General features: G+C 40.0%; 1 protein-coding gene across 4 annotated transcripts in view; it reads right to left on the bottom strand.

Moving 5' to 3' along the window:
- The window catches only part of LOC140200858 (follistatin-related protein 5-like), a 681,870-nt gene that overhangs the window by 229,450 nt on the left and 427,822 nt on the right, over positions 1-24,598 (bottom strand). For all 4 annotated transcript variants that reach the window (XM_072264488.1, XM_072264491.1, XM_072264489.1 and 1 more), the window contains exon 5: positions 654-844. In XM_072264488.1, coding sequence (XP_072120589.1) covers positions 654-844 — 191 coding nt within the window. The remainder of the gene's footprint in view (positions 1-653; positions 845-24,598) is intronic.

The raw sequence follows: 24,598 nt of genomic DNA, 5'->3' as shown, positions 1-24,598 counted from the left end.
ATGCTAAAGTTCAAAATAGCAGTGATATATCTCGGCTTTTTGCATAACTGCAAACACAAATTGATCGATTGGGGATGAAATCCAGGCTCCCTTATGTATTCAAGATCTGGATGACTCTTGGCACTCACTGCATCCTGTGGTGGACTGTAGACACCATTGTCCAGACACTTAGAGTTCAGTACAATGACAACCTATTAGAGATTCTGCCTCTCAGTCTAGTCACCCAGATTCAGTCTTGACCTCCGATGTTGAGGGTTTTCTTTAGATGAATCCTTCTACACCCATCTCCAAGGTGCGTGGGTTGGTAGATTATGTGGTCACTTTAAATTTCCCTTTTTGTGTTGGTGAGTTGCAGAAACTGGGAAACTGATAGAAATGTGAGAATAGAATGGGTCAGTGTAAGATTAATACAAGCAAGTGCTGATGGTTGATCAGGATCATGTTGAAAGGCTTTTTCCCATGCTGTATTACTTTATAGTATCACTTATATCCTAAGAAAAATCTAACATTAATAAACCAATGCCAGCTTGTCAAGCTTTCAATAAGCTGGCAAGACACATTGTCAAATTGTATTCTTCGAGCTCACTATTAAGAGGAAGAAAAGGAAAGTAAAGTAAATCCTTGCAAGAAGGGATTCAGATCTTGATATTTACCTGTTCTAGTTCACTGTTGTCAACAAAACCATTACTATTGATGTCAAGCTCTTTGAACAGGCTTTCCACTAAATGCCTCTTGAAAGTTACTGTATCTGTTGTCATATTTTCTTGCTGGTAATACTTCTGACTCTGCAGATCCAATAAGATGCTCTTCAGTCTGCTGTACTCTGCCAATTTACAGCGTTCTCCTGGACAAAAGACAAGACATGCAAAATTACTTATTTTTGTTTAGGTTTGTGTCATGATTAAGATTAGGACTGTATTTTAGGTTTGGAATGTTAAATAAGATTTTAGTTAGATAATTAGTTAAAACAATTCTTCTCTCTGTTATTTGTTTCTGAGTATAACAACTAGGTTCAGGCGCTGTGGAGTACAGCATTAATGTAAAATACTGTGATTTCATGTTCAGACACATACTAATGATATTCTACCTGCACTGATTTAGCTATAGTGGTGAAGACAAGAAATGAGACACTTGAGAAAGAGTGCAAAGTTATTTGAATACTCTCATGTGGGAATTGCATCTGATAGGATTTCTTGATTGCACAACAAGCTAAAAATGATTTCCTCTCAAATTTTCAACAGCAGTGCAATGTGTCTGCACTATGCAAGCATAACAATTTCAGGTAAAATGTCCACAAAATCAATCTGATTTTTATATTATTTTGAGATAGACTCCTCAAAAGTTTTTTCAAATGGTAATTATAATTAGCTGTTAAAGAATTTTCACTGAAGGCTTTCAATTTCAATAACAGTATTCCTCTTTATTTTTAATCCACTTTAGAATCAAAATCATGAGGAAATCCATGAGAAATCGCATTTGACTGGAGAGAAACAGACAGAAAATAAAATAGAAACAGCAGATCAAGCAGCATCTTTAATGGTGGGGGAATCAGAATTAACATTTCAGCAAAGGAACCCTTCATCAGAACGGCAAAGGTGTGAAAATAGCATATTAAATTGTTCAGAAGGGAAGGGTGGAAAGAGAAATGGAGACATATTTGAAAGAGTGCAGAGTTTGTCAAGAGTGCATTATGTAAAACAGCAGTACTGCAGATAGAAAAGAAAAATAAACAAATTATAGCATAATGATATAGCCACATCTGCAGGAAGAGAGGAAATAAAAAAAGTGATGATTTGAAATTGTTCATTTATGATTTAATCCTATGGGATTCAACATAACCGGATGGATAATGAAATACAGTTCATCATGCTTCAGGTACCAAGATATATTAGGTATATTTAGAGCAATATAGGAGGCTGAAGTCAAAGGTCAGAGCAGGAATAGAAGGAGAGTTAAAATGACAGGTGACCAAAGCTCAGAATCAACTTTGTAGACTAAATGGAGGTATTCTGTAACACAGCCATCTAAACTGCAGTGTAGGGGAGACCACATCTTAAGCTCTGAATGCAGTGCGCTTAGTTGGAAGAAGTGCAAGCACATTGCTACTTCTTTGAGGTGGATTCTTTAGTTACATGGGTGGTAGAAAAGGAAGGGGTGTTGCACCTCCTGTGGGCACATGGCAGAATACTGTGTAAAGGTGAGTAGCTGTTGGAGAAGGAGAAATAGACCAGAGATTGGGTGGAGTGGGGGGAAGGACAATGATCAGTTCAGAATGCTGAAAGAGGAGGTGGGTAGAACTGTATGATGATGGAAACTAATCGGTAATGTTGGAAAGTATGAAGAATGATTTATTTAATGTAAAGACTCGTGGGTTGACAGGCCGAGACCAGGTATGTGGGACATGGATGCAACATCCTGATGACTATGGATAAGAAAAAAATTGGTTAAAGTAACAGAAAGACACTGGTATAGAAAGTCTTATCATCAGAATAGATACACCACAAGTGGAGAAGTGGGATAATGGAACAGAATGATTGCAAAAAGCAAGATTGAGGAGATACGTATGTCAGTGAACTTAAAACTCACATTGCTAACTAGCCTACACCTTGAGATGGAGAAATGAAGAAGGAGAAGGGAAGAATCCGATATGGGCCATATAAAAATGAGAGAAGGTTAGACATCGGCAGCAAAGATGAAGACCTTTACAGTTCCATATACTATAAGTGGAACAAACAGTACCATTCCAGTCATCAATATAATGAAACACATTGAGGCAGGAGACCTGAAGTAAGATTGTTCCATGTATTGAACACAAAGACAGGCACAGCTTGGACTCTTGGATGTTGCCATAGCTATACCTTTGACGAAGAAAGAAGGTAAAATTAAAGGAAAAGTTCTTTAATGAAGAACAACTTCAGCCAGGTGAGTGAGTGGTCGAAAGGAACCATTCAAGGGAGAAAAAAAGGACCTTTGACCTGCAAGCTGTGGGACGGGGGTATAGAGGGCAGAAGAGATCCGGAATTTAAGTATATAAATGGGAAGGGATAAATAAAGAGAGAAAGGAATGGAAGGAATAAATAAGTTCTCTAGGGTAATAGTGGGCTTGAACAATGGGTTTAACAGGATAATAGAGAAAGGCTTTGGTTTCATAATAAAAAGAACACAACAAGCCAAAGAGTAATTCAAAACATTAATATACATATATTAGCATAACAGCATAGAAGTTTGCTGTAGCATGAAATTTATGATTATTCAATGGTAGCAGCTATGTTGTTAAACAAGTAGCACATAGAAATGGATTTTCAATTTATTGGTTTAATCTTGCAGTTTATGGAGGGCCTGTATTATTACACCATGCTGGTTTCGGGTTCCCTACAACAATTTATTATCCTTTGTTGTCAAAATGCAATGTTGCTTTCTCTCGGGAGTATTTTTCAAGAAACATCTTTTTTGACAATCTCCTGGCACTGCCAGTGAGATGCAACAAATGACTGTTGCTATAGGAAACCAATCAGCATGGTGTCTCCAACAGCACATTTGACAGAATGTAGCTTATGTCACAAAGTTACAATTTTTGTAACTTTTATAAATTGGAAATAATTTTTGGGTTTTAACTTTTTCTTCAAATGCCAATGTTCTACCTAGAGTTTCAGGAAGTTTAATTAAATTATGGTTTATCCAGTATACCGCTGTGTTAGATTTGCTTAAATATTCTGAATAGACATAAATTGAGCATTTTTGATTTGGTAAGGGGTAGGACTGGTCTAGTAGTCAGTTCCAGACTCCCCTCCACAGTAGAACAAATGGTTTCCCTACACTCCCTATCAAATCCTTCAGCTATCAGTTAGATCACCCCATAATCTTCAACCTCAAACAGGACATACTCATTCGCATTATTTAACCCTTTCAGCCTAAGTGCCGCATCAACTAGGGAAAATGAAATGGGTTACATTCGCCCACTCTCAGAATAGGTTGAGAGGCTGGCACAACATCATGGGCAAAGGTCCTGCACTGTGCTATAATGTTCTACGTTCTATGTTTCAATTTATTTCACATGAGATCTTTAAGCCCAGCAGGTGGAAAAGAATTTTATCCCATAAAGAAAGGCTTATTTTGAAAACAGGATTTAAAGTATAGGGCCATTATCTAGCCCATCAGATGGTCCATTTGAAGAAACAATGTAATATCATGAAGCTTTCCTTTGACAAAAGTTTAATTATTAAGTCTAAGTTCTTTTCACTAAGGAGAAACAAGGATTCAATTATTAAAAACCATCAACGGATATTAGAATCAAAGGAAATATCAGTAGATTACAATCAGCAGTGACAACATTGATTGAAGACACTTGAGATATTTGTTAGCTTGGTCATCTTCTGAAGGTAATTGTAATTCAATAGGTTCCAGATCACTTTTGTTGTCTTTTCCAAGTGGCCATTATATTCCTTTAACTAAGAATGTAGCAGAAGAAATTTGGTCTAGATTCAAAGTTCCTTATGGTAGTGGAATGCAACCCATGTGCACTCTGAACTTTAACCCCATTGAAGTAGATAGATTTATGGCTGGAAGCAGGTACTCCATGATTAGTATTGATATAGATGGAGAACACGGAGTTAGTTACAATTGCAATCACTTCTGTAGAGTCTAGAATTCAACTGTACTGCACTATATTATAACATTTGTGAATAACGGCTGTTTATCTCAGATCTGACATCTCTGTAGATTGGAAATTAGACTTTGGCTGAAGAAGAGGAGTCTAAATTTTGACTCAAGCAAGGTTTAATGTGAAATTGGACTACATCAGTGATGTGGAGAGGGGGAACCCACTGCATGGGAAACAGCCGGTTCTTCAAATCTCCCTACCCAGACTTACAGCCTGGAAAGGACACAGTTCAGCAGAGGTGCAAAACCATGATCCCCTGGAATCAAAGGCTGCCTACTGCTATAATTTAAAGGTTCTAAGCATTACTGGCATGGTCAGCAATTATTGACCATCTCTACTGAACCATATTAATGCATAGCTGTTTGTGGCAGCTCGCTGTGCTCACATAGGCAACTACATTATAATAGCGACTGCACATCAAAGGTGCTTCACCGACTATAAAACACTTCGGGATCCATAATGTCACAAAAGTGTTTTAAATCTATCTTCATCGTTTAGTCTTGATTGACTAATTTGTCCACGTCCTAATGCTACGGTACTAACATTTTGAAATATAGTCAGCCTCTCAACTTACAAAAAAACAGAAATCTTTTGTTTAAAAAATACAAAATATAAATTTTTGTCTGTCTCTTTCTCGGTCATACTTTTAGAAAAATATAATTACCACCAACAAAATGCAGGTGGTAATTACAGCTTTCAACATTTAACTCATTAGCTTTTTATTTAAAAAGCAAATTACGTGAGTGAGTGTACTAAGTATGTATCTATGTATGTCTGACAGCTGGTAGTAATCTGAATAGTTATCAACATAATGTGTAATAATCTATTGAAATAATTGATGACATTCTGCATCAAAACTCTATATTTATTAAATGAGGAACTATTTCCAATGTCACTAATGGGCTGTAACCTGGCAGAGTGGAGACAATCACCTTTGTGCACTTTCTATCCAAGGAGTGATCTAATCAGAACTAAAAACACAGCAACTAGAATTGGGACATCCATTGAAAATGTTAGCAGTCTTCACACCTCAGTGGATAATGGGATAACGGCTTGTGACAGTTGTGACTACTTTGCATTTTCCTTACACTGCACCTAATTATCAATCAAAGCTGCATTCATTAACATTTTAAACATGCTATTCTACCACCAATGTAACCTCATCAAAACTGATTCCTAATGAAGAGAAATTATTCCAATTGAAAAGAGTTCTTTTTAAACCTGAGCTACTCTTAGGTTCATAAGAAATGGGAGCCACATAGGCTACTTGGCACCTTGTGCCCACTTTACCATTCAATAAGATTGCAGTTGAAGTTTTTAATCTTAACAACACTCTGCTATATTTGTCTATATTCCCTGATTCCATTAATACCTAAGAATTCATCAATATGTAACTTGAATACATTTTGGGAAGAGTATTCCAAAGATTAATAAACTCTTCTTGGGCTTCAAGCTGGGTACATGTATCAATTATAACTGATGTTTCGATTACAGACTCTGCCATCTCCTTCAGGGATGATGCTTGTGTAAGTGTAGTCCAGTGGCATTTATGCCCCTGTAGTCCATCCCTCCTGATTGGCAAGTTCCTATCCAATCAGGTTTCTGCTCTTCCACCTTGTTTACAATCAAATTCCTATTCTTACTTAGAATGAAACCTTGGTCTTTGTTAAAAATTCTTTTCCTTTAGTTTTATTTTCAATGGCTTCCTTTACAAGGTGGTCCTAAAAGCCATTGGTGTGGCACTTCAGTTTCGTGCCATCGAAGTCAATCCTATGGCCATTGTGAATGCAGTGTTCTGCTACCGCTGATTTCTCCAGGTAGCCCAAATTTGAGGTTCCTTACAGGTTTGTGGATGGTATTAATTGGGTATTTCTTCAGGATCCAGGCGATCCTTCCAGGGACTGTGGAAATATAGGGAAGGCGGGCGGTAGTGACAGGTTCCTCCTCCATGTTAGGTTTCCTTGTTTTTCTGTCAGCCCTTTTAACGACCCAATTGACTTTCTTCATCTTGTAGCCATTCTGTAGGAACGTCATGCACAATTGTCTTATTTCCTGGGGAGACTCTCCAGGTCCAAAATGGTTTTTGCATAGTTAATCAAAGTCAAAAGAACTGCTCTATGTTGGGGAGGTGTGATGTTGGCACTGTTTACATTGTATTAGAATGTCCAGGAACGTGAGGCAACCATTCTTCTCCGTATCTATCGTAAATTGAATGTTTGGATGATCAGATGGTCATAGAAATGTTGAAGTGCCTAGAGTCCTACAAGGTGAAGGATATCAACAGGGCCCTTAAAAGGGCTGACAGAAAAACCAAGAAACCTAACAATGAGGAGGAACTCATTGCTACTGCCTGTCTTCCGTATATATTGACAGTTTCTGGAAGGATCACCAGGATCATGAAGAAGTCACAGTTTATGTGGGTTTATGATGACCTGGGGCTCAAGTCAGCTGGCGTTTACAAGATTCTCTGTGAATGTGAAGCAGTGGGTATCGGCTAGACGGGGCACTTGATGGAAACCCACATCAAGAAGCACAGAAGGTGTATCCGTTTGGGTTCCTCAGAGAAATCAGCGGTAGCAGAAACTGCATTCACAATGGCCATAGGATTGACTTCGATGGCACAAAACTACAGTGCCACATCAATGGCTTTGAGGACCGCCTGGTAAAGGAAACCATTGAAATAAAACTAAAGGAAAAGAATTTTAACAAAGACAAAGGTCTCACTGTAAGTAAGAAGCGGAATTTGATTGTAAACATGATGAGGGAGCAGAAAACTGATTGGATGAGGACTAACCAATCAGGAGGGACGGACTACGGGGGTATAAATACCACTGGACTAAACATACCCAGTCATCATCCTTGATGAAGATGGCAGAGTTTGTCATTGAAACATCAGTTATAATCGATACCTGCACCTGGCTTGAAGCCCGAGAATAGTTTATTTGGCATGTATGCCAGGAAAACACCAGATCCTTATTCCACTGATTCACCAAATTCTAGGTGAAGAATTTTCTTCCAATCCCATTCTTATCTGAATGGCAAGCTTTTACTTTGTGACTCATTCCAGATATTCTATCAAGGGGGAAAAGTTATTTTATCTGAGTCATGTAAGAATTATGAAGCACGGTTGTCACAGACTTTATGAAATCAGTTGTAGATGATTGTATCCCCACAAAATCATTCAGGGTCTTCCCCAACCAGAAGCCCTCAATAAACCATGAGATTCACAATCTGCTGAGGGCCAAATTAGAGGTGTTCAGGTCTGGCGTACAAATAAGATACAAGAGGCCCATGTACAATCTCCGGAAAGCCATCTCATGGTTGAAGTGGCAATTCTAGACAAAACTTGAATCATTGAAGGATGCTTGACAGCTGTGAAACGGCTTGAGTGCCATCACCTTTTACAAAGTGAAATCAAGCAACATACATCAAGGCTTTGCTTCCAGATGAGCTCAATATCCCTATACTCACTTTGATCATCGAAACATGGAGGAACATTCACGGACTCCCCTAGTCTCCGATGACCCTGTGATTTCAGTCTCTGATGCTGACATGACAGCAATATTCAGGCACTTAGTGAACCCACAGAAAGAATCCAGCCGAGATAGTATATCTGGTCAAGTACTAAAGACCTGTGCTGATCAACAGTCTGTAATGTTCACTGTTATCCTTAACCCCTTGCATTGACTATCTGGGGCATCCACCAGCTTCAGGCAGGCTTCAATTATACTGGTGCTTAAGAAGAATATGGTAACCTGCCTCAATGACTATTGTCCAGTAGCACTTACATCCACTGTGATGAAGTGTCTCGAGAGGTTGGTGGTGAAACAATTCAGCTCCTCCCTGAGAAGCAACTTGGATCCACTCCAATTTGCCCACCAGCATAAAAAGTCCACGGCAGATGCCATTTCACTCTTCACTCAACCATGGAACATCTGGATGGCAAAGATGTATTCATCAAGATGCCCTTTATTGACTACAGCTCAGCATTCAATACAATCATCTCCTGAAATCTAATCAAGAAGTTTGAAGACGTTGGCCTCAATACCTCCTTGTGCAATTGCATCATCAATTTCTTCACTTGTAGACCCCAGTCAATTTGGATTGACAACAATATCTCTTCCACAATCTCCATCAGCACAGGTGCACCATAAGGCTGTGTGCTTAGCCCCCTGTTCTCCTTGCTCTTCGCGCTTCATGACTGTGAGGCCAAGCACAGCTCCAATGTCATATTTAAGTTTGCTGATGACACACCACTGTCATTGGCCAAATCAAAGGTGGTGATGAATCAGCATATAGAAGAGAGAGTAGAAATCTAGCTGAGTGGTGCCACAACAACAACCTCTCACTTCTCAACACTACCTCACTTTTTGTGTGTATTTTTTTAAATGTGATGAGAGTTTCTGCCTCAAGGACTCTTTCAGGCAGTAGGATCGTGATCTTCACTGTTCTTTGCTTGAAAAACTAGTTCTCATCTTCTCTCTTATCCCTCCAACAATTATTTTATTTTATTCACCTCCTCTTCACCCTCCACCCCCACCCACTCATTTTGACATCTCTGTTGAGAAAAATATCTCTTTTCCAATTATTCTCTCTGGCACTGTTGATCAGAGATAGTGTCACGGCTGCAGAAAAGGAGGATTTCATGGAACGGTTGTTTACGGAGTCTCTGTGGGTGGAAGTTAGGAACAAGAAGGGGTCAATAACTATACTGGGTGTTTTTTTATAGACCACCCAATAGTAACAGGGACATCGAGGAGCAGATAGGGAGACTGATTCTGGAAAGGTGTAATATTAACAGGGTCATTGTGGTGGGAGATTTTAATTTCCCAAATATTGATTGACATCTCCCTAGAATGAGGGGTTTAGATGGGGTAGAGTTTGTTAGGTGTGTTCAGGAAGGTTTCTTGACACAATATGTTGATACGCCTACAAGAGGAGAGGCTGTATTGATCTGGTATGGGGCAATGAACCTGGTCAGGTATCAAGTCTCTCTGTGGGAGAGCATTTTGGAGATAGTGATCACAATTCTATCTCCTTTACCATAGCATTGGAGAGGGATAGGAACAGACAAGTTAGGGAAACGTATAATTGGAGTAAGGGGAAATATGAGGCTATCAGGCAGGATCTTGGAAGCATAAATTGCAAACAGATGTTCTCAGGGAAACATACGGAAGATACGTGGCAAATGTTCAGGCGATATTTGCGTGGGGTTCTGAGTGGGTGCGTTCCAATGAGACAGGGAAAAGATGGTAGGGTACAAGATCTGTGGTGTACAAAGGCTGTTATAAATCTAGACAAGGAGAAAAGAAGAGCTTACGAAAGGTTCAAAAAATTAGGCAATAATAGGAATCTAGAAGATTATAAAGCTAGCAGGAAGGAGTTTAAGAATGAAATTAGGAGAGCTAGAAGGTGCCATGAGAAGGCCTTGGCAGACAGGATTAAGGAAAACCCCAAGGCATTCTGCAAGTATGTGAAGAGCAAGAAGATAAGATGAGAGAATAGGACAAATCAAGTGTGGCAGTGGAAAAGTGTGTATGGAACCAATGGAAATATCGGAGGTACTCAATGAATACTTTGCTTCAGTATTCACTACGGAAAAGGATCTTGGCAATTGTAGGGATGACTTGCAGTGGACTGGAAAAGCTTGAGCATGTCGATATTAAGGATGAGGATGTGCTAGGCTTTTAGATAGATTCAAGTTGGATATATCACTGGGACCGGATGGGATGCACCCCAGGCTACTGTGGGAAGCAAGGGAGGAGATTGCTGAGCCTCTGGCAATGATCTTTGCTTCACAATGAGCACAGGAGAGGTTCCGGAGGATTGGAGGGTTGCGGATGTTATTCCCTTGTTCAAAAAAGGGAGTAGGGATAGCCCAGGAAATTATAGGCCAGTGAGTCTTACTTCAGTGGTTAGTAAGTTGATGGAGAAGATCCTGAGAGGCAGGATTTATGAACATTTGGAGAGGCATAATATGACTAGCAATAGTCAGCATGGCTTTATCAAAGGCAGGTTGTGCCTTACAAGCCTGACTGAATTTTTTGAGGATGTGACTAAACACATTGATGAAGGTAGAGCAGTAGATGTAGTGTATATAGATTTTAGCAAGGAATTTGATAAGGTACCCCATGCAAGTCTTATTAAGAATGTAAGGAGGCATGGGATCCAATGGACTTTGCTTTGTGGATCCAGAACTGGCTTGCCCACAGCAGGCAAAGAGTGGTTGTAGATGGGTCATATTCTACATGGAGGCCGGCGACCAGTGGTGTGCCTCAGGGATCTGTTCTGGGACCCTTAATCTTTGTGGTTTTTATAAATGACCTGGATGAGGAAGTGGAGGGATGGGTTAGTAAATTTGCTGATGACACAAAGGTTGGGGGTGTTGTGGATAGTGTGGAGGGCTGTCAGAGGTTACAATGGGACATTGATAGGATGCAAAACCGGGCTGAGAAGTGGCAGATGGAGCTCAATGCAGCTAAGTGTGAGGTGGTTCATTTTGGTAGGTCAAATATGATGGCAGAATATAACATTAATGGTAAGTGTGGAGGATCAGAGGGATCTTGGGGTCCCAGTCCCTCTGACAACGTTGCTATGTCAGAGGGACAAAAAGCTGCTGTGCAGGTTGACTCTGTGGTTAAGAAGGCATATGGTGCATTGGCCTTCATCAATCGTGGGATTGAGTTTAAGAGTCGAGAGGTAATGTTGCAGCTATATAGGGCCCTGGTCAGACCCCACTTGGAGTACTGTGCTCATTTCTGGTCGCCTCACTACAGGAAGGATGTGAAAACCATAGAAAGGGCGCAGAGGAGATTTAGAACGATGCTTCCTGGATTGGGGAGCATGCCTTATGAGAATAGGTTGAGTGAACTCAGCCTTTTCTACTTGGAGCAACAGAGGATGAGAGCTGACCTGATAGAGGTGTAGAAGATAATGAGAGGTATCGATCGTGTGGCTGGTCAGAGGCTTTTCACCAGGGCTGAAACGGCTAGCCGAGAGGGTATAGTTGTCAGGTGCTTGGAAGTACCTTCCAAGCCAGCGAGCACTGTGAGGGTCATGTTTTTTGACTTCTCCAGTGCGTTCAACACCATCCGCCCTGCTCTGTTGGGGGAGAAGCTGACAGCGATGCGGGTGGATGCCTTCCTGGTGTCATGGATTCTTGATTACCTGACTGGCAGACCACGGTACGTGTGCTTGCCACACTGTGTGTCTGACAGAGTGATCAGCAGCACTGGGTCTCCACAGCTGACTGTCTTGTCTCCCTTTCTCTTCACCATTTACACCTCGGACTTCAACTACTGCACAGATTCTTGTCATCTTCAGAAGTTTTCTGATGACTCTGCCATAGTTGGATGCATCAGCAGGGGAGATGAGGCTGAGTACAGGGCTACGGTAGGAAACTTTGTCACATGGTGTGAACAGAATTATCTGCAGCTTAATGCGAAAAAGACTATGGAGCTGGTGGTAGACCTGAGGAGCGCTAAGGTACCGGTGATCCCTGTTTCCATCCAGGGGGTCAGTGTGGACATGGTGGAGGATTACAAATACCTGGGGATACGAATTGACAATAAACTGGACTGGTCAAAGAACACTGAGGCTGTCTACAAGAAGGGTCAGAGCCGTCTCTATTTCCTGAGGAGACTGAGGTCCTTTAACATCTGCCGCATGATGCTGAGGATGTTCTATGAGTCTGTGGTGGCCAGTGCAATCATGTTTGCTGTTGCGTGCTGGGGCAGCAGGCTGAGGGTAGCAGACACCAACAGAATCAACAAACTCATTCGTAAGGCCAGTGATGTTGTGGGGATGGAACTGGATTCTCTGACGGTGGTGTCTGAAAAGAGGATGCTGTCCAAGTTGCATGCCATCTTGGACAATGTCTCCCATCCACTACATAATGTACTGGGTGGGCACAGGAGTACATTCAGCCAGAGACTCATCCCACCGAGATGCAGTACTGAGCGTCATCGGATGTCATCCCTGCCTGTGGCCATCAAAGTTTACAACTCCTCCCTTGGAGGATCAGACACCCTGAGCCAATAGGCTGGTCCTGGACTTATTTCCTGGCATAATTTATATATTACAATTTAATTATTTATGGTTTTATTACTATTTAATTATTTATGGTGCAACTGTAATGAAAACCAATTTCCCCCGGGATCAATAAAGTATGACTATGACTATGACTAAGTACGTACAGAGGTAAGTTTTTTACACAGAGAGTGGTGAATGCGTGGAATGGGCTGCCGGCGGCGGTGGTGAAGTTGGAAACGATAGGGTCTCTTAAGAGACTCCTGGATGGCTACATGGAGCTTCGAATAATAGAGAGCTATGGATAAAGCCTAGGTAGTTCTCAGGTAGGGCCATGTTCAGCACAGCTTTGTGGGCCGAAGGGCCTGTATTGTGCTGTAGCGTTTCTATGTTTCTATTGCAATTACTTTTATTTAATATCATGACAGAACATAACAGCTACCCTTGATACTCAAACTGTGACCTAATTTGCTGTAGGTATTTCATTTTAGCAGTTCTGTAAGAGCAGTCAATTCTGCTCTCAGCCTGTTTGGGTTTGAGCTGAGATAAGAGGCCTTGTTGTTCAACTTAGGAATGTGGTGTCAGCCAGTCAGAATGGTGGAATTAGGAGAAGGTCCTAGAGAACGCTAGGAAGAAAGGTTCTTGTGAGGGGCACGGGTATTTTTGGCAGGAGCTGTGAAAAGACAGGAGGGAAGATGGCCAAGAATGCCGGCCCTGTTGCATAAGGTGCTTTGTGCAGATGAACGGCTTCAAGGAGGAGTGGCCAATACTCCCGTGAAAAGGCCCATTTGTTCAAGATGGATTTCGAGTGACATTCAGGAAGGTGGACAGAGGGTCCAGCACTTGAGTTAAAGAAAACTGTCAAGATGAGCCCCAACGTATGTGCATATTTGACTGTTTAGGTATGATGGACCATTTTCCTTTCCTTTCTTTTTTTCCTTTCGTTTCTTTAATAACTGTTTGGTTAAGTTAACATTCTTAAATATATTTCCATTATAATTGTATCCCGTGTACAACCTGTTATTTCTTACTGGCGGCCGATTGTGGTGGGGGCAGTAAATCACACAGCATTCACACAAACCAGGGCTTGGGTGGGCAAGACATCCCAACCTCACAGGTTTGGTGGGATCAAAGTCATATACACCCTAGACATATGGAGTCTGAGAAAGGTGGGTTCGTCACCACAGAGTTCAGTGGCTGTTAGCGAGGGGCTATCAAGCTGCATTTCCAGGGACGCCCGGAGAAAGGGGTTTCATGTGTAATACTCCTTAAATTTAAATTACACATTGTTGATAATAAAGGAAAACATCTCAAATTAACTTTTGATGCCATCTCATTGGCCAGCTCTGCTAATTTTGAGGATATGTGGGCATACTGTTCTTGAAAACCTCTCAGTATCCTTCCAGTTATGGTGCACTCCCATGGTTTGTCACCCCTTATGAATGAAGCTAAGAGAATTGCTTTAAATTGAGGCAAGCACATAATAATTTAAAGGATTTTCAAAATAAGGTAATAAAAAAACACAGCCCATTAGATATAGCATACTGCAGACCTGGTACAAATTGCTTTGCCTTTGTGTCTTGAAGTAAGCAAATGCGCACAGATTAAAATTCGACGAACTTCGTGTTTGGTTAATGAAAGACATTAACAATGAACTCCAGAACATTAATCTAACATGGTTATCTACTGATTCTGCTCTCTCAGGTCATTGTAAAAGATCCCAAGGGTAGAGAAGGGCAGCAGGTTTCTCCGGGCTTTGAGGCCAATATTCATCTGTTAACCAACATCATAACTCATCTGATTGTTGTTCCATTTCTGATGAACTGCTGTACAAAATTGGTTGCATTATTTGTAAAATTAAAATACAAACAAGTCTGCCGTTTCCTTCTCTGTGTGAACTGAATAGTCCAATTCTTTACAACTGTTAATTTCTTTTGAAGCACTTTAGGACACTCTGAAATTGTGAAATAAGTTTTCTTTTTTTACACTTCCATGGCCACATATGGCATTGTTCTTGTCCAAACAAATAATATTCTATGTTTCAGTAAATGTCTCTATAACTAGCTTTAAAACCTTGTCCATAATTCCTTACTCATTGAAATAATCAACACAGCAATAATTACTTTTGACAAAAGTCTGGTATATTAGGATGAGGATGAGACCTGAAGGCACGGTGTCGCCTGTTTGCAACCCACCGGGAGTGAAGAAACAAGGCTGTCGTGCTTCACTGAGAGCGGTATGGCATGACACTGTGTCTAGAACTGAGTTGCAGTTGCCCCCCCAGGATTTTGCTCAGCAGAAGACAGGCTCAGTTGTGGCCAACTGCAGATTTTTTAGTGGCAGTTAATGGACTCAGGTCCCAGGCTGCAGGATCGCTTGCTTTTCAGCCTCATCACGCTCTACTGGGGGGCAGCGTAGCACAGTTGTGGTGACTGAAGATTTAAAAGGGACGATATACATATATATTTGTCTAGTTGTGTTTTTACTAATATTCTACATGCACTTGTATATGCAAGGACTGGGTCTCAAAGCCATGGACTCGCCTAACAGGAGTCAGGCATTATGTCGCGGACTGGGTCTCAAAGCCACGGTGTTGCTTAGTGGGTTTCGAGGGCCAGTCGACAGCTAATATCAGTGGGCTGGGGGTGTCTGGACTGTATACATACATGCATATTCTGTGTCGCTGTATGTTTACTGATGCCCTATATGGGTTTGTTGACTTGTATGCGTCAAGCCGTGGCATTGCAGGGTGGGTGGGTGGAGGGCCTCAGGACTCTTATTATGTGATTGTGATCTTGTGTGTGCTTACTGAGTGTGGCTGTTGGTAATGTGTCCTTGAATCTTGACTCCATAGTTATGCTGTCTCGTTTGACTGTAGTCATGAGTATTCAGATATGGTTCAATGACAATTAAACCTGAATTGAATATGTCAAAAAAGCTGATATTCTAGCTTTTTGCTTTCTTTTTTCGTTAGATTCCAAACATGTTTAAAAACTGGCAGATTTCCTGAGGCTGAATTTTACATTATAAGCAGCGCATGCAATGTAACCATGTCAATTGAACTGTTTCCAATCAAGTTGCATGTTGAAGCAACAGAAAACTTACTTGACTGATGCATGCCAGTGACAAGGTCAAACACTTTGCCAGTTTGTAAACATTTGAGTATACTACAATTTCCTTTCCTCTTCCAGCAATCTTTACTTATTAAGCAACTAAAATTTTACTTCAAAAATACATTGAACTCACACATACTTAGTCACTTGTATCAATATTTGATGACACACAATGAAAACAGGGATCTAACACGATCTATCAGAGAAATAAATATAAATAGCTGGGACCATTTGCACTGTTCTTTACTAGTAGTTCTAGCAAACTTAGGCCTTGTTGTTAATTGAATCTGTCAGTTTGCTCTGTGCTAAGTTATTAGTCAGTTGAATTACTTCTCAGATTCTGCACCAGTGTAAACTTGGCACAATTGAGACTTTGTATTCTTCAATGGGGATTGTAGCACAAAGTTTAAGGAGGCAAAGATGACTTATTTTTTTAAAAAAAGTAAATTTGCCTCAGTTTATTATGTTTATCTTATCTATTATAGGGGCAGGCCACTTGATCCATCAGATTCATACTGGCTCTTTTTCCTTCTTCATTTTTCCATATTCCTGCAATTTACACTCTCTCTCCCCACTGCACTTTGGGTCCCCTGTGATTCTTTTGACATTCATGTAACCCAAAGGGTAATTTATAGGAACCTATTAACCCTTCAGTATTCTTTTGTTTCTTAATTATGTGCATTAGTTGTGCGTGTTTAATGTACTTGCAATTATTTAAATTATTTGGCAGCATTTAGTTGATCAGGTGGTTATGGCGGCACATGATGTGCTGGCCTTCATTAGTTGGGGAACTGAGATCAAGAGCTGCCTTATAATGTCATAGCTCTATAAAATTTTGTTGGTCCTGATGAAGGGTCCTGGCATGCAACTTTGTTTATTCTCCTCTGTAGATGCTGCCTGAACTGGTGAGTTCCTCCAGAATTTTGTGTGTGCCTCTGTAAAACTCTGGTTAGACCATTCTTAGCATTTTCTGTTCAGCTCTGGTCACCTCATTATAGTCAGAACGTGGAGGTTTTGCGAGGGTGCAGTGGAGATTTACCAGGATGCTGCCTGTATAAGATACATGTTTTATGCGGAAAATTTGAGCAAGCTCTTTGGAGTGATGATGCATGAGAGAACTTGATAGAGGCATATAAGATTATGAGAGGCTTAGACAGAGTAGAGAGCCAGCACGCTTCTGCAGGGCGGTACTGGCCAATACCAGAGGACATCCATTTAAAGTGAGTGAAGGAAAGTTTAGGGAGCTGTAAAGATAGTAATTTTTTTCTCTCACACAGACAGATGGGTTCCTGAAATACACTGCCAGGAACAGTGGCAGATGCTGATAAAGTGGGGATATTTAAAAGATTGTTAGATGGACACATGGATTTAAGAAAAATGGAGGGTGTAGGAGGCAAGGGTTAGACTGATGGTGGAGTTGGTTTATAAAGGATGGTGAAACATCATGGGCTGAAAGTCCTGTAGTGTAGCGTACCCTTTTATCTAATGTGACTTTTCTTACATTTTATAAACATTTTGCCTATCATTAGCTATGTACTTCAATTTAACGGTCCCTGTTAAAAGCACAAATGCCTTTAATAACATGCAGAGGCCCTGTTTAAGTTTACTCAAGCCTGCCGGGGACAGCTTGAGCACAAACTTCACAGAAAACCACCTGAGGCTAAGAAGCCACAGACCAAACTGCTGGACTCTGGGTTATGGCACACCAGTGAGAAACAGTGGAGTCTCTGCACTCTGTTCACTGAGTGTAGGCGTCGGCAGACTGTGGGTGCTGATTTCAAAAATGAACATTGGGACAATATTTAAATATCCCCTAGTTCCACATTCAGTCTTTATTCTGTTACTTCATCATTTGAGACCATCTTTTAGTTTGAAGGGCAAGAATTCACAGATCCTCTCTTGCATCTGATCTCAACACTTACACCATGCTGGGTGATAAGGAACAAGTTTTGAAAAATCAACAACTATTATAGATGCTGGAAATTTGAAATAAAATCAGAAAAAAAAAGCTGGAAAGACTGAGCAAAGTAGGCAGCATTTGTGGAAAGAGTTAATTTTTCAGGTGGGAGACCCTTTATCAGAACAATAAAGGTCTTTAACCAGAATCTGTACCTCTGTTTCACTTTCTACTGGTGCTGCCTGATGTACTGAGTATAAGGAACAATAATTCCATGCTTTTCTTCCCTTCTGGGGCTCTTTTGGTTTTAGTTAGTGTAATGTATGACCTGCTATGTGCCGTTTCTTCACATTTTGAGCTTGCCGAAACTTGACTGCAGAATGACCTTTACTCAATTTCTTTTTGCTATTTTTGCTTTCTCTGAAGAGGAAAGATCCACCTGTGCATGTTTCAGGTTTTTAGTACATGAAGTTCAAACACAGAGGGCAAAGTAGATGACAGTGAAGTTTTTTTTTTCTGATAGTGTTTTGGTTCCAACACTGATTGTTTCCTGGCAAGGTCACCAAACTTCCTGCTGCATTAAATAATGCTTTAGTTAATACCATAGCTAAGTTCACTCCTTGTGTTGTGCCTGCAAAATCTCCCTGTTCCTTTACTGTTATACTAATATAAATACAAATATATAAACTTGGAAGTGTTGATACACTGAAGGTTCATGATCTTGAGACATTGCAATGGGTAAGGTAGTTGTGGGTGGAAAGTAACTGTTCTTCACTACACAATTTTTCTGAATGTCCCTTCTTCCTTTTTCTACACCTAGACTTTAATTATCTTGGGAGCCAATGCTGAATATTTGGCGAAACATCACATACGGAGAGTCACGGTAGCTTAGTGGTGCTATTAAGGTTTTGGATGTCAGAGTTAAATTCGGGCATCCTCTGTAAGTAAGTTCCTCCCCGTGCGAATATGGGTTTCCTCCAGGTGCTCCAGTTTTCTCCCACAGTTCAAAGACGTAACAGTTAGAAGGTTAATTTGTCATTCTAGATTGTCCTGTGATTAGGCTAGGGTTAAAATAGTGGGTAGTGTGTCTTGAAGGGCCAGAAGGACCAGCTCCGTGCTGTACCTCTAAATAAAATAATAAATACAGTTATAAACATACAACAAAGTTTGCTTCACCTGGTGAGCAAAATTTGGTTCCAATAACCCTACTAAAGATGGAGAATAAGCTGTGTAATCTAAATTAAATTAAATTAAATTAAGATAGGGGCAGGCAATAAACCCAGGCCTTGTTAGCAATATCCACATCCTGAAAATTAACAAAAAAACATCATATTAAACAGGGTTGTTTAGCTGTTTTCAGCAGCAAATTATGAAAAACACAGATGGACAGTATGACCTTTAAATTATATACAGATGAGACAACTCTACAAAGCAATTGCTGAGATTGACATAAACCAACCATATTCCTTGAATTATGAAGGACAGGGTAATTTATTTTTTACATGTGCAAGATTTTCAAAACTTTCTTGAAAAGTGTTTTATGACGTGGTTTTAAGGAGTAAAAGTTATATTTTTTAAAATTCTGTAAATCTGCAGTTTGACAATGTAGTAAATTAGTAATGAGCTATGAATATCCAAATCAATTTTCTAATTGTAAACAAGAGCTAGCAATACCTTTATGGCAATGGATCAAAGTATTTATACTGTAATTTAATAAAACCATTAAAATATGCTAATTTTTCATTGCATAATATAAATTAAAGTGACATCCTGCTGTTTCTCATTTACTACAGGTTCTGCTGACACCAGTGCCATATTGCACAATGATCTCTGTTGATGCAAACATAACAATTAATAGCACCAAGACAAAGACAACTAATCTGTAATTGTGCTTGAAACGATTTCATACAGAGGGTCATTGTATATGATTATCTCTATAATCACAATATATTTTACTTAGTATTTCAACTTCCTTAGGTAGATTAATTATTGATAATTTTAAAGGAATATGAAGTGTGATTGGTTTTTTGACAGAGTTTGTAAGACTATCTTATTTTCAAGTCAAAACTCTATAATGAACCGTATCTATCAAACCTGGATTCTACCACAAAGGTCAGTAACGATTTAAACTAAGTTGTTATGACAGATCATTAATCTGAACTCTTCAATTATCTTCTGAGAGGTCTCAAATTCATGTGGAGAAATCCATTTTCTTCCATAAATTGTAGCTGACAATTACCGCAAGGTCTTTCCTTTATAACTATTCATGCAGCGAGTGCAAGCAATGACCTTTGTAAGCTTTAGAAGTGCCAGAGAAAGAAATGGGATTTCATTTCAAAAGTCAGCTTTAAATGTTTGGTGGAGAAATAAAATAAAGAGAAAATTGGAACGTCATTGCAATTTTAATAATGACTTTTTTTTATTCATAAACTACATCGGGCACTACACGATGCATGTCTAGAAGATAGACGAGGAGGCAATACCATATGACATGAAAGCTTGCTTCATCAGAAGACTAGGTGGCAAATGCTTAAGTTCCATCTCAAGCTGATGCGATGAACAGCTTCTGTGGCTATAAGTATCTTGTGAGGTGAGTTTAGTCCTGATCCAACATACAAGCCAGAAATCTGAGTACAACTGATAATATCTTTGAAAGCTAGGCTCGATTCATCTGAAAAATGGAAATAATTGTCGGGTTGTTTAAAAATGCTTCAGTACATTAAACCTTGTTTTTTCTAACTTATATGTATATTTTCTGGTGCTGGGTATATGAAATTACACAATATCCAATACCCAATGTTAACAATTCTCTTACAATATAGAGAAAATTTATCTAGGTACTACCAAGTCTTAAAGTCGTCTACACAATGCCAAAGAAGGTGACAAAAAAGACACTGCTACGTTGACAATTCGAGTGGTGCTGAAAAGTGTAATTTTGCACATATTTCTGGATGACTCAGTTGTTAACATTAGATGCTCATTTTTGTGTGAAATTTTCAATTCACTTTTGTTTGCTTTTGGTGCCAAATCCACCCAAAATGATGTTAACAGTTTTGGCAATGCCTCCCGGCTCCCGGCAGTAGGGTTTATTTATGCCTTTATTTATACTTTCTGCCTGTCACTCTTTAATGCTCCTCTGCATGCTCTAGTTTCCATACCATCTCAAATATATGCTGTAAGGTTAAACTAGTTAACACCAATTATTCTTTGGAGTAGATCAATGGCAAAAAGAAAGAAAGTGGAGTTGATAGGCATGAACACAACAGAATAAGTTGAAGGGGTACAGGAGAAATAAGGAAAAGGGATCCTTTTGAGTCCTGATGAACGTTTCTTGGCCCGAAACTTCATCTGCTTATTCTTTTCCATAGATGCTGCCTGACCTGCTGAGTTCCTCCAGTATTTTGTGTATGTTACTGTCTGTAGTTCTGATCTCCAAATTTAAGGGATGATTAACTAGTATGAAGGGTTTGTTGAGAGAAGACCGGAAAAGCGGTTTGGACATTTAAACCACTGGAGTTCAATGGAATGAGAGGTGCTCTTATTGAGATGTATAAGATATTCGTAGGGGATTGATAGGGTGGATGCTGAGAGGATATTTCCCCCGGTAGGAGTATATAGAACTATGGACATGGTTTTTAGAATGATGGGCTGTGTTTCCAAGACTGAAATGACAAGTTTCATTTCCGAGAGGGTCATGAGTCTTTGGAATTCTCTACCAAGACTGCAGTGGAGGTGGTGTCACTCTGGGGGGAATGAGAGCTACTGGAGAACTCTGGCAGTTGTCATTGACTTGGCATCTCCTATGTCTTAAATAAGTACAAGAATTGAATCCATTCAAGATGGGGATTGATAGACACAAACTACAAAAGAGTTGAGGGACATGGGGAGAGGTGGTGCTGAGGCCAAGACCATGTTGTTCATGATCTTATTGAATGGTGAACAGGCCCAAGGGGCTGATTGGATTCTTCTCCCTATGGTTTCTCATGTCCTTATGTACTGATTCCTTTTTCATCCTGGATAATTCAATACAAGCAGCAAACAAATGTAACTTTTATCATGTGAGTCCAGGTCAAATTTGAATCCAGTTTCGGGGGGTCCAGTATCTAGTCCTTTTACAGCATTCAATTTGAGAATATTTATTCTATTTCTAGGACATATCGTTGCTCATTGATTTTAATCTTTAATCTTGCTGTGTAATAACACTCTCAGTGACTTCAATTTTGCCTCATTCTCTGTGGGCAGAACCTTTTCTCTGCCTGACAGTAACATGACTGCTCAGCAATTCAATGGAATAAAGAAAGAATGTTTTGCCATTGTGGACTATGGCATCAATTCACATACTCCTACAATATCTGTCAGCTATGTCCCAGATATGAATATAGAACACTGAATAGTACAGCATAGTAAGGGTTCTTCCGCTCATAATAGACCACCTTTTAACCTAGTCCATGATCAGCTTAACCCTTCCCACCTCCATAGCCCACAATCATTGAATTTTTCTTAAATCCATGTGCATATCTAACAGTCCCTTAAATGTCCCTAATATATCAACCTCTACCACCACTCCCATATGCCTACCACTCTCTGTGTAAAAAAAAACTGCCTCTGACATCTCCCTAAAACTTCTTTCCACTCAACTTAAAAAGGATATCCTGTGGTATAAGCACCTGAGAAACAGGTGCTGGCTGTCCACTCTATCTTTGCCTCTTAAAATCATACATACATCTACCAAATTGCCTCACATCCTCCTTTGCTCCAAAGAGGAAAACACTGAACCTCTCTATGTATAAAAGATTTTATATAATTTCTATTACTGTCTCCAGTCAATGTTATGAATTGGTCTGGCTTGTCATTGGGCAAAATCAGGCTAGACACTTGCTTTCTAATCTCCAATAAAGAACATAACAATTAAACCTCAAATCTGCATATTGTCATGAAAAGACTGTCCATGACAGACAAAGCCCCTCCCAGCATGAGTACACTTACATGGAGTGCTGTCATAAGAAAGCAGCATCAATCATCAAAGACCCCCATCATCTCGGCAATGCTTTCCGAACCAGCATGGATAACTTCTCTCACCACACTTGGAAATGATTTTACAACTTACAGACTCATTTAAAGGACTCTTTGCAACTTATATCCTTGGTATTGCACAGTTTGCATTCTTTTGCATATCGGCTGCTTGCAATGTATAATTGTAACATATATGTACAGTACTTTGATAATAAGTTCATTTTGAACTTTGCAATATTGTATTCAAATATATCTCAAGATTTCATCAAAGATTAGAAACAAATCTTCTTGATTTAAAGATATAGGCAATGCTGAACAGTTCTCATTTATTGTCCCTTCTGAAAAGTTAGAGATAGATTTTCTCCTTAAACTGTTGTGGATCTTGTGGTGAAAATAACAACAGTGGGAATTCTAGCATACTGACTCTTTAGTGACTGGAGAGAGGCAGTTGATGCATCCAAGATAACATTTTGGGAATTATTATAATTAAAGGGGGTTACAGCTCCCAGAAAGTCATGTTAAATCATCAGTGTGCAGTTATGCTAGGGTGGGTAGAAGTGACCTCGGACGTTTTGTCTGAAGGCCATTTGCTCTTAATTCTAAAGAACTCAAAACTAAAGGTATCATAAACAAAATCCAATTTTTGCTTTTATGAAATGCACAGGAAAAGAAGATATTCTCATGGAAAATGGGAGGGGGAAGCTGATGATGTTAGTCGGTTGAGTGGTAGGAAGGTAATAAAGGTCTGATTAGGCTGAAGAGCAAAGATGGGCAGTGCTTAAGGTAGCAGACAAGTAAAGTAGTATTCTAAACTAACTGAAGTTCATGCGGTACCTTTTTAGATTTGGACAAGATTATTGTAAAATCAAATCACGCTCACTGATGTTTTTTTTTGAGAGGAAGGAAATTTGGCATGTTTGCTAGTTGGGCCCCTATCTTTGACTCCAAACCCACATTAATGTATTTTATTCTTAAATGCCAGTGGAAAGGTCTGAAACCTACTGGGTTGATCAAACTGCTCAATTAAAGCAGACAAAAAAAAAATATAGGTAAAGCACACGGCATTGTTCCAGCCATTGAACTTGGATTTAATTCACAAACACCTGGGGACGGATGCCTCAGTTCTGAGCGTTATCCCACAGATTAGTCAAGTGATGGACACAGCAGTCTCTGCTATCATCCATTAATACATCTTTACTACAAAGTGAATTCAATCACTCACCTACACTTCTCGAGTACCACTTCTGTGACATCAACACCATTTTCTTCATGCTCTCCTTCAATTAAGAGAGGCCTCTGTTGGTCAGAGTTGGCCATGGACATTGTGTCCTAGCTGTTTGGATATGCAAGCCTGGGCAGCACAATATGGAGAGCAAGCAGTTGCCCATGTAGCAAGCTCCTCCTTTCCACGCATCTGATAAACCTAAAGGAAGGGCAGGGACTGAAAGAGTTTGGCACCAGCAGCATTTGCAGGAGTTGCTAGTCAGCATTGAACTCAATATATGACTGCCTTACGGACTCTAGTTCTGGATTATCCCCTCAGGGTTTACTCCCGAAGCCTTCCCCATGAGTGGGTATAGCTGCGAGGCAGCGGAGGTTTGAGATCAGAGTTTTCCTTCTCCTAGATGAGCTGCCAACCATGACTGATGAGTCCAATCTTCCCGAAGCGATTGGTTTTAAGGCGGCAGTAACCTGCCTTTGCCCCTTCTCCTCTCAGTAGAAACAGTTCTGCTGGGCTTAGTATATGTGACAATCATAAACCAATTTAAATTCTAATTCTTTACTTCATTGTCGTTGGTTTAAATCCCTATCCGTCAGTACCGTGGGAGTACCTTCAGCAGAAGTCGTGTAGTACTCATGTAGGTGGTACTCGTGACCAAGTTCTCT

This window comes from Mobula birostris, chromosome 7 (genome assembly GCF_030028105.1).
Source record: "Mobula birostris isolate sMobBir1 chromosome 7, sMobBir1.hap1, whole genome shotgun sequence".
In the NCBI taxonomy this organism is placed as follows: Eukaryota; Metazoa; Chordata; class Chondrichthyes; order Myliobatiformes; family Myliobatidae; genus Mobula; species Mobula birostris.
Note: the sequence above shows the minus strand (reverse complement) of the source record. Positions and strands in the feature narration are given on the sequence as shown.